Here is a 12916-nt window from a genome sequence, read left to right on the forward strand (position 1 = left end):
CAGCAGGTCTGGCACCACATCCAGGGAAAGAAACAAGTTAACATTTCAGGTCAATGATCTTTCTTCAGAACTGGACCAGATCACTGGTAAAAATAAGTTGAGGAAATCAGGAAGGATTAATGGTGCCATTTCTGGAAGCTTTACTTTTGGGAAAACTGGAGTCAGTGGTGAAGGAACATCAGTATGTCCATTACCAAAACTGCCGTAAGTAGTCTTGGTGCCTTGGCATACAAACATATGAACAAGGAACAGGAGCAGGCCATTCAGCCCCTCGAGGGTATTCTGTGGGTTTGAAATATAATTGTCGGTGAACCTATAACCTATTTCTGGAGTGTTCTATAGTTTTCAGGACATATACCAACTGCCAAACTTCAACATGTCTCGCACATGCATTTGCCAAAATATTAACAAAGTATGCATTACAAGATCAAGATATGTTTGTAAAACCCATGTAAACATACCAAACTTTAAAGCAAATAGTTTGCATTAAAGAAACTGTGTTTTTTGTTAAAGTCCACAGGCGAATGGTTCCATCCAGGGCACTTGTGGCTAGCAAACCCTTGATTGACCAGGAAGAACTTACGACCTGTTATTGAAATCAAAATAGACAGAGATTAGGTACTTTTCATTAGTCTAAGAGCATAATTAATACCACTGTCCATTTGTGACTCACTAAGGAGGTTAAGGATAGTATTAGAATGAAAAAGGCTTATAATGTTGCAAAGTATAGTAGAAAGTCTGAGGATTGGGTGTATTTCGAAACCATCAAAGAATCACTAAAAAAGTGATAAAAATAAAATGAGAGCAAATTAGTCAAGAATACAAAAACAGGATGGAACAGTCCCAAGCATATTGGAAATTAGCAAATGTAACACCATTATTCAAGAAAGAAGGGAGACAGAAAGCAGGAAGAATTCCGAGATATAGAGGTCGGTTAAGCAAATGGGCAACAAAATGGCAGATAGAGTGTAATGTGGAGAAGTCTGACGTTATTCACTTTCGCCATAATAGAAAGGCAGAATATTTTTTAAAAGGGGTGAAACTTGTAAATGTTGGTGTTCAGAGAGACTTGGTGCAGTTACAAGGAAATAAAGGGTTAGCATAGAGACATAGAAAATAGGAGCAGGAGTAGGTAATTTCCAGCTCTGCCATTCAATATGATAGTGGCTGATCCGCTATCTCAACACCTTACTCCCACACTCACCCCATTCTCCTGGAGCATCTAGAAATCTATCTATTTCCTCCTTCAATATGCTCAATCACTTGCCTCCTCAGCCTTCAGTGGTCCAGAATTCCACTGGTTCACCATCCTCTGGGTGAAGACGTTTCTCCTCATCTTAGTCCCAGATGGCCTACCCTGTATCCTGAGACTTTAACCCCCTTGTCCTAGAAACCTTAGCCAGAGGAAACATCATCCCTGCATCCAATCTGTTCAGCCCTGTCAGAATTCTATGTGTTTCAATGAGGTCCCGTCTCATTCTTCTAAATTCAAGTGAATACAGGCCTAGTCGATCCAATTCCACTTTATATGACAATCCCGCCATCCCGGGAGTCAACTGGTGAACCTTCACTGCACTTACTCTGCAGCAAGTATATCTTTTATTAGCTAGGGAAACAAAAACTGCACACAGTACTCCAGGTGTGTCTTATCAAAGCCATGTACAGCTGCAGTAAGACATTTTTGTCCCTATACTCAAGTCCTCTTGCAATGAAGGCGAGGAGAAATGTTTTCACCCAGAGAGTGGCGAATCTGTGGAATTCGATACCACAGAAAGTAGTTCAGGCCAAAACATTGTGTAATTTCAAGAAGGAATTAGATAGAACTCTTGGGGCTAAAAGGGATATGGAAGGAAGGCACAGGGTATTGAACTTGATGATCATCAACGATCACAATGAATGGCAGAGCAGGCTCGAAGGACCGAATGGCCTCCTTCTACTTCTATTTTCTATATAATTTGCCTTCTTAATTTCTGGTTGCACCTGCATTCTTGTTTTCAGTGACTGCAGGTCGATGCACATACAGCAAGCAAATGGCATATTTCCCTTTACTGGAAGGAGAATGCAGTACAACAAGAAAGAAGCATTGTTGCAATTATGCAGGACTTTTGCGAAACCACACCTAGAATGTTATGTGCAGTTTTGGTCTTTATATTTAAGTAAGGATTGTTAGCCTCCGGCTGCTGTTGAGTAAAGAGTCAAGAGCTCCGCTCCTTTTCCCAAACACCTTTATTTTTCTTTGAACACACTCAGCACCAAACTCTATCATCACATCACATGCCTCCAAGGTCACATGTAGCCCCTTTCCAAAGCAGTGCCAATCATTGGATCAATGAGACATCTAATTGGAATGTTTCTTAACCCATTCCTTAACAGTCTCCCCTTCCTTGGCGAAAAAAAATGATTTGGTGAAAACAAAATTACAAGAAACTCAAAAACACATGCAATTTCCTCCCTCTTTTTTTAACAAACTGTTAACTAACCCCTCTTTTCATTAAACAGTCAGATAATTGATAGCTACTGTCGACCCATTTAATTTTTGTTATCTCCACTCTGTCCAACATCTGCTTCAAACTTGCGATGTCTATCCTTCGCCTTTTCTCATTGACATGTTTTGTAGAGTGCACATTTTCCCACAGGGACTTATTGTCAATGTGACACTCAAAGGGTATGCTACCCAAATCCCCGAATCCCAAAATGTTTGTTAATATGAGAGATATAAAAGTCCATATCCACCGCCTCTACAAGGCTTGAAGTCCCAGTAGCCAAAGTGCTTTTGACCACTCTCCTTATTTTCTTTGTTTCCCACACAAGAGGGCAACATTTACCATTGTTCCCCAGAAGGAAAATTATAAAACCTCCTGCGCTTGAAACCCCATCAAATAAATTTGCATAAGATGCATCACTATGAACTAGGAGTTTCAAGTACCTAAGATCACCTAAAACCAAGAACCTCTAAACACGCGCCTGCATTTTTAATTTGACCAATGCTTTATTTGCCCTCATTATGTCTTCCACTTTATGATCATTCATTTTTGTACTCAACTCCAAGACATCAAAACTAGCGTCCGGTCTAATCTGTCTATCTAACCAATTCAGTTACCTAATTAAACTTCGCAGTTGCTCATTTTCCATCTTTGAAACCACTGCAACTTTATGTGAAACCCAACTATGACTAACTGTATTTGGGCTGACGCTCTCCAAATAAGATTGTTGACGTAAAGTTGCCCCTAACTTAGTCTGTCCAATTTCCAGTCCAATATATTTAAATGCACCGGAAGTCTGACTTCCAACCCTGAATTCTTTCCTCAACCCAGATGTTACAATAGCTTCGAAATCACGAGTCCCACCCCACAAAAGATCATGAACATGCATCAGAAAGAGGCCAGAAAGACCGCCTTTAAGGTGCCAGTAAAACATTGCTGGATCTGCTTTCAACTGGCAACGGCCTAACTTTAACAAAACTGACCTTACTGGAAAATACCAGACCTTAGACGTATCATTTAAACCACATACACATTTGTTCAAATTCCAGGGTACCCCTTCTGTGTTAGCTGCCTCTTTAGGAGGATGGAGAAAAATGTCTCTCTGAAGCTGCTGCCCCTACAAAAAGCCAGCTTTTATATCTATAGATTTGCATTCCCATGTGTTTATGGCTAAGAGAGCCAGAAGATATTTAAAATAACCTTTCCTGCCATAGGTGAATCTACCCTTAAATCCTGATCTTCGAAGTTTTCTTCAAATCCCCTTGCCAAAAACCTGGCCTTTGCCTTATAAGTTCCACCTGGAAGAACCTTTTCCATGCAAATCCATCTGTGGGATAGAGCTCTTTGTCCCCTATCCAGTACTTCTCTGTGTACCCCAAATTCACTCCAACTATGCAGTTCTTGCTGTTTGGCATCTTCGATAATTTTTTCATCTGATTTGTTGGAGGCCACCAAAATCTCACGTGCCTGTGGGCTTCTACTCCTAGTAGCATTCATAGTCTTACCCATGTTCCAAGACCGTGACAAACTACGTACGCTATCCCGTATGGTATCTCGTTCTGTACTGCTACTGCTTGATCTGTTCCTTCTGCTGGGGGATGTCCTTTCAATAGTTCTCGACCTTTTCCTGTGAACATGTTCACTATCCGATGTACTATCTTAACTGGCACTGCGTTTCTGTGCCCTCTATTTTTGAACTTTGTGTTCCCAATCCATTGTCTTGACACCCTCCCGTGAATGCTGTACATGCAGCCAGTGTTTTTACTTTCCAGTGGCCTTCCCTGCTCTATTAACAACAGTTGCGCCCTTCCATTGACTAGACCCTTCAGGCAAGTATGTCACTTTTGTACCAACTTTTGGCAGTTGTCCTTTTGGAAAAATGGCCTGTTCTGATTCATCAGAAGTGTTGTGTTCCTCCACAGAAATCCTGTCTATATCAGTTAACTGGTCCTCATAATTCTGTAACACGGTTGTACCAGATGACCCCGATTCCTCATCATGTCTGTCTGCTCTGTCTAAACTTGAAAATTTGTAATCTGTATACATTATCCTTGATGGATGTACCCTAACAGTCTGATTGCCATGTTGCAAAATAAGTGTTTTGCCATCTCTGCCTATGATCTCTCCTGGGCCTTTCCATTCATTAAAATTGTCTCTCTTATAGTCTACTGTCTCCTTGCTGAAAAATGGTATCTGATGGCATAACACTATGCCTTAAAGCTCTGCGAATTCTTTCAGAGACGTCTGCCTCCAAAAAAGCTTTTCCACTGCTATGTAATGCATTTAAATGCTCAGTAAAGGCAGAGCTAATTGCAGTCCCTTCCCAAGCTGGAGAATGGTCATCCAAAACGGATGGAATTTCAGGATTTCTACCAAAGACTAATTGATAGGGACTATAGCCCCCAACCATCTGCAACAAATTCTTTGCATGCACTGCCCATGCGAAGGCTGAATTTTACTTGCAATTTGGTCTATCTGCCAAAATTTCCTGGAGCATGTCATCTATTACTGCATGGTTTCTTTCAGACGCACCATTACTAAATGGGCTTTCCGCAACCGTGTTCATAACTGTGACATTTAGGTTTTCACACATATCCCTAAACTCATCATTAGCAAATTCTCCCCCGTTGCCTGTAAGGAATTTTTCCGGTGGGCCCATTCCTGTCCCTATCCATGTTTCCACGGTATGATCCAGGATTACTCTCTTTTCTTTACTTCATACAATGGTTGATTGACTAAATCTGGTTGCTAAATCTACAAAATGCAAAATAAATATATTGTTAGTTTTATCCCAGATTTTAAAATCCATGCCAGGTGGGAGGAGGGAGCGGTAGCAGAACTCAATAATTGCTTCTTTGGGAACAATAGTCTACTGAAGTACTGCCAAGGACGGAAATAGTCCACCTGGATCAGAAGGCATGGGCCAGCAACATTTAGCCTGGGATCCTTCAACCTTGTTGGTCCTCCTGATCCTACTCCAACTATGGCAGAGGCATGGAGGTAGCAGGAGAGTAGTCCCACTTTTTTTATGAAGCCCAATTTGAAATCTTAAAACCTAAATGTGAAACATTTCTGAAAAATACTTAAAATTTTAGAATTCTTCAAATTCACTTAAAAATATATTTTTAAAAAAGAAAATATTGTTTTAAAAAATCTCTGATATCCAAGTTCTTTTTGTGTTGCATTCAGGAGTTGAGAACATCTGGCTTATCGCGACCAAATTGCAACGTTTCTTCTCAAAGTTCCTTTTTATTACTGACGATTGTGTACTACGTGACGTAAATATAGCCCTGCAGGTAATCCAGTTTACCCGTCATCATCTGGGGAATTTATTTGGCAGAGATCCCCAGCCACCATTTTCCCTGATACCCTCCTAATTTTCCCAGGTCGACTGCTCCCATACGCCATGTACAGGTGGCCAAACATGTAAACATCCAACAGTCACTGCCTCATAGCCAAATTGTTACTGTGCTAATTTGCAGATTCTGTTGAAGCATGTTTAGAATTTACAAATAGAAATATCAAAGTCTATGGGTGGAATCTTTGGATAAATTGTCAGTGTCGGTTTCAGCGAGAAAACCGACGTGCATCGCTTCAGTTGCACAGCCATGTTTTCTCTCCAGATTTTCTGGCACTCAAGTAGACAGAGACTTTGGGAGCATGGTTTCTGCCGCCAGGCTGATGGGGCAAAGCAGCTGGCTCTACAGAGACCGGGAAGCCATCTTTAAAGAGCCCCCCGACCCGCATTTGAAAAAACTCCCCCTTACCCACCCCACAGAGAGGAGCAATCTCCTCCGCTCCCACAGGTATTGGGGAAATTATGTTGTCAATCACTTTAAATCGGTGTCCCTTCCCCTTACAGGCATCGGGGCAACTTGCCACTACCCCACAAATATCAGGGAAACCACCCACTTCCCCCTCCAAAATCATTAGGGCGATCCCCCCTGAAGGCATTAGGGCAACCCCCCACACACTGAAGCATCGGGTCACCCCTCCCAACTGTCCCCCCCCCCCCAAACTTTAGGGGTTCCCCAAAGTGCCTGCCCCTGGCACTGCCAGATTGGTAGTGTCAGGGCACTGCCTGGGAATGTCCCTCTCCACTGGGGTCTATACTTATCTTTGCATCCCAGTGAATTCCCATCAACAACGTCCCATTTTACTAAAGCTGTTGTAAACCTTGGGGGAATTCCCTACCTGGGGGGAATACATGGTGGGTAAGGCCTTTAAATAGATTGGGGAACCTCGTTGCCTCGCTGGCGAGGGGCGGTGAAAATATCAGAATGAGATATTCCTGCCGACATTCTCATTTCCGTGGTCTTGAGGGATTTCCCACCGGTGTCAATATATATTCCCCGTGAGGAACGCTGGTTGCAAATCTGCCCCCCTATTTCTTATTTCAAAAACCGTACATTCATCTATCTACATTTGTAGTCTGTGCCATTTAATTTCTCATTGTTACACTTTGTTTCGATTTTGTCATTATAAATTCAATTGTTTCTATTTTCACAATTTGGGATCATCTATTAGGCACCATGACTGCTGCACAGTGAAATAAATGCTGAAGTTCACCTTTCTCCCCATTTTAAGAGTTGGCTTTCTGCTGTAGTTCATCATCCCTCGCCCATTAGGATGCTCTGTCACTGTACTTGTCAACTAGCCACCACAGGTTGAAATACCTCCCCCCCCCCCCCCCCCCCACACTGGTCAAAATCTCGATTTCTGGATGAAATTTAATACTCAACACAGGTTTAGGTGTGGTGGGGAGTGGGCCAAAATAAGAATAAAGCCCCAAGAATTCTGTTCCACTGTAACCCAGAAAATAAACGCTATTGTAGAAATCTGAATTATTAAATTTTTGGCTGGATTCAATTCCTTTGAGCAAGATTCAATAAAACCAGAACACAAATTGAGTAATAGAATCTTAAAATGGTTACAACACAGAAGGAGGCTATTGGGCTCCTTGCGTGAATGCCAGCTCTCAGCAAGACATCTAATGCCACTTCCCTGCCATTTCCCCATCGTCTGCCAATTTCTTTCTCTTTTAGGTGTTTATCCAATTTCCTTGTGAAATCCCCGATTATATCTTTCCCCACCACATTCTCAGGTAGTGCATTCCAAATGGTAAGCACTCACAATATATAAAAAAGAATTTCCTCACGTCGTCGTTGATTGTGTTGTCAATCACTTTAAATCGGTGTCCCCTGGCTTTTGACCCTCCCACCAACAGGAATAGTGAGCGGAAAGTTTGCATTTCTGCACAGAGTGCTGGCTGAGGCAAGAAAATGGTGGGCAGCTCGCTGGCAGCTTTTGTTTCCCAATGCTGTCACGCTGGCAGGGCAGGGTTGAAAAAGCCATCAATGCCAGGAATTTTGAAAAAGAATTTTAAATCTTTGATTTAAAAAAAAAGAGCCTTCCCCCTACACACATGGAGATTCCCCCAAATGGAGCTCCCCTGAGGGGTGTCCTGGCACTGTTGCTTGACACTACCCCCCAGGCACTGTATTTATCTTTCTTTCCCCAGCGGGTTCCTGGCGCCCGCTTCCCATCTTACATAAGCTGTTGTAAACCACGCCGATGTGACTGTGAGGGGACGATGCAGGAGGGGAGCCCTTTATTTTTAATATTTTTTATCTCCTCCTTTTCCATTTTCTCCCAAATTTGCACCTACCAACAATAAACAATAATCAGTAACGGATATAATGCCAATCCACATATCAATAACAACGATCCCATCCTCCCACCAAACTCCAAACATTAGCCCGCATGTTCTCATAAACAATGACAAAAAGGAATCAGGTGTCACCCACAGATACGTTTAACACACACAGTCCCCCTCCCCGCAACCATACTTCCATGTTCGATGTTATCCAGTTCTTGAAAGTGCACAATGAATAATGCCCATGAATTGTAGAACCCCTCCATCCTTTCCCTCAGTTCAAACTTAACCTACTCAAGAGTCAAGAATTCCAACAGGTCCCCCCGCCATGCCAGGGCACAGGGGGTAGAGGTTGCTCTCCATCCCATCAGAATCTGCCTTCGGGCGATCAACGAGGCGAAGACTACAACATTTTCCTCCGCACCAATTTCCAACCCCGGCTGGTCCGACACCCCGAATATGGCCCCCAGAGGGCCCGGGTCCAGTTTCACGTGCACCACTTTAGAGATTACCCTAAAACCCTCCTTCCAGTGATCCTCCAGCTTTGGACAGGACCAAAACATATGAACGCGATTTGTGGGCCCCCCCCCCGCAGCGTTCACACACATCTTCTACCCCTTCAAAGAGTTGGCTCATCCTCGTCCTTGTGATGCGTGCTCTATATACCACCTTCAGCTGTATCAGCCCCAACCTCGCGCACGAGGTGGAGGCGTTCACTCTCCGGAGCATCTTACACCAGAACCCCTCCTCCATACCCTCTCCCAATGCTTCCTCCCACTTTGCTTTGATCCCTTCCAGTGGTGTCTTCTTCTCTTCCAAAATAGCTCCGTAAACCGCCACTGCCCCCTTCTCCAGTCCCCCTGTTGTTAGCACTTCCTCCAGGAAGCTCTGTATCGCCTTTCTGGCAAAATCCCAAACCTGCATGTATTTAAACATTCCCCCCTGCTCCAGCCCATACTTTGTTTCCAGCTCCTTCAATCCTGCAAACTGACTCCCAAGATCAAATCTTTTAGTGTCTTAATCTCCTTCTCCCATTTCCGAAAATTTCCATCCCAGTTCCTTGGCTCAAATCGGTGGTTCCCTGAATAGGCATTTCTCTTGACCTTGCCTCCAACCCGAAGTATTGGTGAAACTGCCTCCGAGTTCTCAATGAAGCTATTATTACCAGACTGTTGCTTGGGCCTTCAATCCCGAACCCCTGCACAAACTCTCCTCCAATCTGACCCACTGGGAATCAACCCCTCAGACCCAACTCCGCACCTTCTCCACATTCGCCGCCGAGTAATAATACATCAGGTTGGGAAGACTCAAACCCCCCGTCTGCCCTCCCCTCTGTAGCAGCACCTTTCTAACTCTGGCCACCTTCCCTCCCCATATAAACGAGGTAATCATTCCTTCAATCTCTCTGAAAAATGCCTTTGGCAGGAAAATCGAGAGGCATTGGAAGATAAACAGAAATCATGGCAACACGTTAATTTTAACCGCCTGTACCCGGCCCGCCAGTGACAGAGGGATACCATCCCACCTTGCCAGATCAGCTTTCACTCTCCACCAAAATAGAAATGTTGTACCTGCGGAGCCAACCCCCCTCCCGGGCAACCTGCACCCTCAGGTATCTAAGGTGAGTCCCTGCCCTCCGGAATGGCAGCAACCCCATCCCTGCCCCCACCTCCGGCCGAGACACCACAAAATATTCACTCTTGTCTAGATTTAATTTGTACCCCAAAAAGACCCAAATACCCGAAGCAGCTCCAATATTCCCCCTATTGACACACTCGGTTCTGACATGTATAACAACAAGTCATCAGCATATAAGGACACCCTATGCTCTGTCCCCTCCTGCATATCTCTTTCCACACCCCCGAATGTAGGGAAGCCCTTTTATGTCACTGGCAGTGGGGGTGTCTGGGAAGATCTGAAAATGAGCTCTTGCCGTCAATATTCTCATTTTTTGACTGTTGACCGTGGATTTTACTCCCACGGTGCTATTTGCATCTGTGGTGAATGCTGGTGCAAAATCCCAGGATCTTAACTCGTCTAGATCCCTCACGATTTTGAAACCTCCATCAAATTTCCTCTCTCTCTTTGCTCAAAGGAGAACAATCTCAGCCTCTATGATTTATACGTATAAAAAATTCCCCATTTCTGGAAACATTCTGATCAAAGCTTTTCTGTATGCTCTCAACAGCTTTCACATCCTTCCCAGGATTAAGCACAAAAATTCCAGTTGAGGTTGCACGAGTATTTTACCAATGACCATCATAACTTCCTTGCTTTTGTACTCTATGGCCTATGAAAGCCCAGAGTCCCAAATGACTATTTAATCTACTTTTTCTACTTGTCCTATCACATTCAATGAATTGTGTACATCTACACCCAGGTTTCTGTACTTCAGTAACGGTCTCCTTTATTTTGTATTTTCTCTGCTCACTCTTCCTACCAAAATGTAACACGGTGTCACAGTAGTTAGCGCTGCTGCCTCATAGCGCCGAGGTCCCAGGTTCGATCCTGGCTCTGGATCACTGTCTGTATGGAGTTTGCACATTTCCCCCATGTTTGTGTGGGGTTTGTCCCCACAACCCAAAGATGTGCAGGGTTGGTGGACCGGCCATGCTAAATTGCCTCTTAATTGGAAAAAATGAATTGGGTACTCTAAATTTATTTAAAAAATATAACACTTCATTCTTCTCTCTGTTATATTTCCTTTGTCATGTCTCCACCCATCCAAACAGCCTTTCTACCACTACTCTCCGTTTCCTGCCACTCAGCCAATTTCTTATTTATGCTGCCACATTTCCTTTTGTTCTATGGACTAACTTCTCTGGCAAGTTTATCAAGTGGTGCTGTATCAAACAACTTCTGGAAATCCATCTACATTACATCAACCACATCACCCTCATTAACCAGTTCTATTACCTCATCGATAAACTAGGTCAAGTTAGTTATCATCTGCCTTTAACAAATTCACTCAGGCGTTCGTTAATTAATTTTCACCGATCCAACTGACTGGTATGTTGTCCCAAACTATTGTTTCCAATTGCTTTCCGACACGGCCTCCGGATTTTCGGCGGAAGCAGGGGCCTGTCGGGTAGGTGAGTACCTGTATATAAGTTGGGCGGTTGCTAAACTTGAGACACTACACTTGTAGTGTCCCCCACCCTTCCACCTCCTCTAAACTAAGGGGTTGAGGGACTATCAGGTAAGCTCTTCCTTTCTTTTTCTTGTTTTATCTAGAGGGGATGGCAGGGAAGGCAGTACAATGCTCCTCCTGCAGAATGTTTGAGGTGAGGGACGCCGTCAGTGTCCCTGCTGATTTCATCTGTGGGAAGTGCACCCATCTCCAGCTCCTCAGAAACCGTGTTAGGGAACTGGAGCTGGAGCTGGAGGAACTTTGGATCTTTCGGGAGGCAGTGGTGGTCATAGATAGAAGCTTCAGGGAGGTAGTAAAGAATAAAGATAGATGGGTGAAGGTGAGAGCAGTCAGTACATGGAACCCCTGTGGTCGTTTCCCTTTGTAACAGGTATACTGCTTTGGATACTGTTGGGGGGGACGATTTACCAGGTGTCAGCCATGGGGTACAGGTCTCTGGCACAGAGTCTGTCCCTGTTGCTCAGAAGGGAATGGGGGAGCGGAGTAGAGTATTAGTCATTGGAGACTCCATAGTTAGGGGGATAAATAGGAGATTCTGTGGGAACGAGAAAGACTCGTGGTTGGTGTGTTACCTCCCAGGTGCCAGGGTCCGCGATGTCTCGGATCATGTGTTCAGGATCCTTAACGGGGAGGGGGAGCAGCCCCAAGTCGTGGTCCACATAGGTACCAACGACATAGGTAGGAAAAGGGATAGGGATGTAAGGCAGGAATTCAGGGAGCTAGGGTGGAAACTTAGATCCAGGACAAACAGAGTTATTATCTCTGGGTTGTTACTCGTGCCATGTGCTAGCGAGTCAAGGAATAGGGAGAGAGAGCAGTTGAACACGTGGCTGCAGTGATGGTGCAGGAGGGAGGGTTTCAGATTCCTGGACAATTGGGGCTCATTCTGGAGTAGGTGGGACCTCTACAAACGGGATGGTCTCCACCTGGACCAGAGGGGTACTAATATCCTGGGGGGGGGGGAAGAGTTTGCTAATGCTCTTCAGGAGGGTTTAAACTAGTCCAGCAGGGGATTGGGAACCTGAATTGTAGCTCCAGTACACAAGAGGTTGAGAGTAGTGAGGTCATGAGTAAGGTTTCAAAGTTGCAGGAGTGTACCAGCAGGAAGGAAGGTGGTTTAAAGAGCGTCTACTTCAATGCCAGGAACATCTGGAATAAGATGCGTGAGCTTGCGGCATGGATTGGTACCTGGGACTTCGATGTTGTGGCCATTTTGGAGACATGGATAGAGCAGGGAGAGGAATGGTTGTTGCAGGTGCCGGGGTTTAGATATTTCAGTAAGCTTAGGGAAGGTGGTAAGAGAGGGGGAGGGGTGGCATTGTTAGTCAAGGACAGTATTACGGTGGCTGAGAGGACGTTTGATGAGGACTCATCTACTGAGGTAGTATGGGCTGAGTTTAGAAACAGGAAAGGAGAGGTCACCCTGTTAGGAGTTTTCTATAGACTAACGAAAAGTTCCAGAGATGTAGAGGAAAGGATTGCAAAGATGATTCTGGATAGGAGCGAAAGTAACAGGATAGTTGTTATGGGGACTTTAACTTTCCAAATATTGACTGGAAACGCTATAGATAGAGTACTTTAGATGGGTCCGTTTTTGTCCAATGTGTGCAGTAGGGTTTCCTGCCG

At 44.3% G+C, this 12916-nt stretch overlaps 1 protein-coding gene across 3 annotated transcripts in view; it reads right to left on the reverse strand.

The window, feature by feature from the left end:
- LOC119962749 (probable E3 ubiquitin-protein ligase HERC1) overlaps positions 1–12916 on the reverse strand; it is a 594360-nt gene that overhangs the window by 170863 nt on the left and 410581 nt on the right. For all 3 annotated transcript variants that reach the window (XM_038790765.1, XM_038790766.1, XM_038790764.1), the window contains exon 53: positions 462–586. In XM_038790765.1, the coding sequence (XP_038646693.1) occupies positions 462–586 (125 nt within the window). The remainder of the gene's footprint in view (positions 1–461; positions 587–12916) is intronic.

Source organism: Scyliorhinus canicula, chromosome 3 (assembly GCF_902713615.1).
Source record: "Scyliorhinus canicula chromosome 3, sScyCan1.1, whole genome shotgun sequence".
Lineage (NCBI taxonomy): Eukaryota > Metazoa > Chordata > Chondrichthyes > Carcharhiniformes > Scyliorhinidae > Scyliorhinus > Scyliorhinus canicula.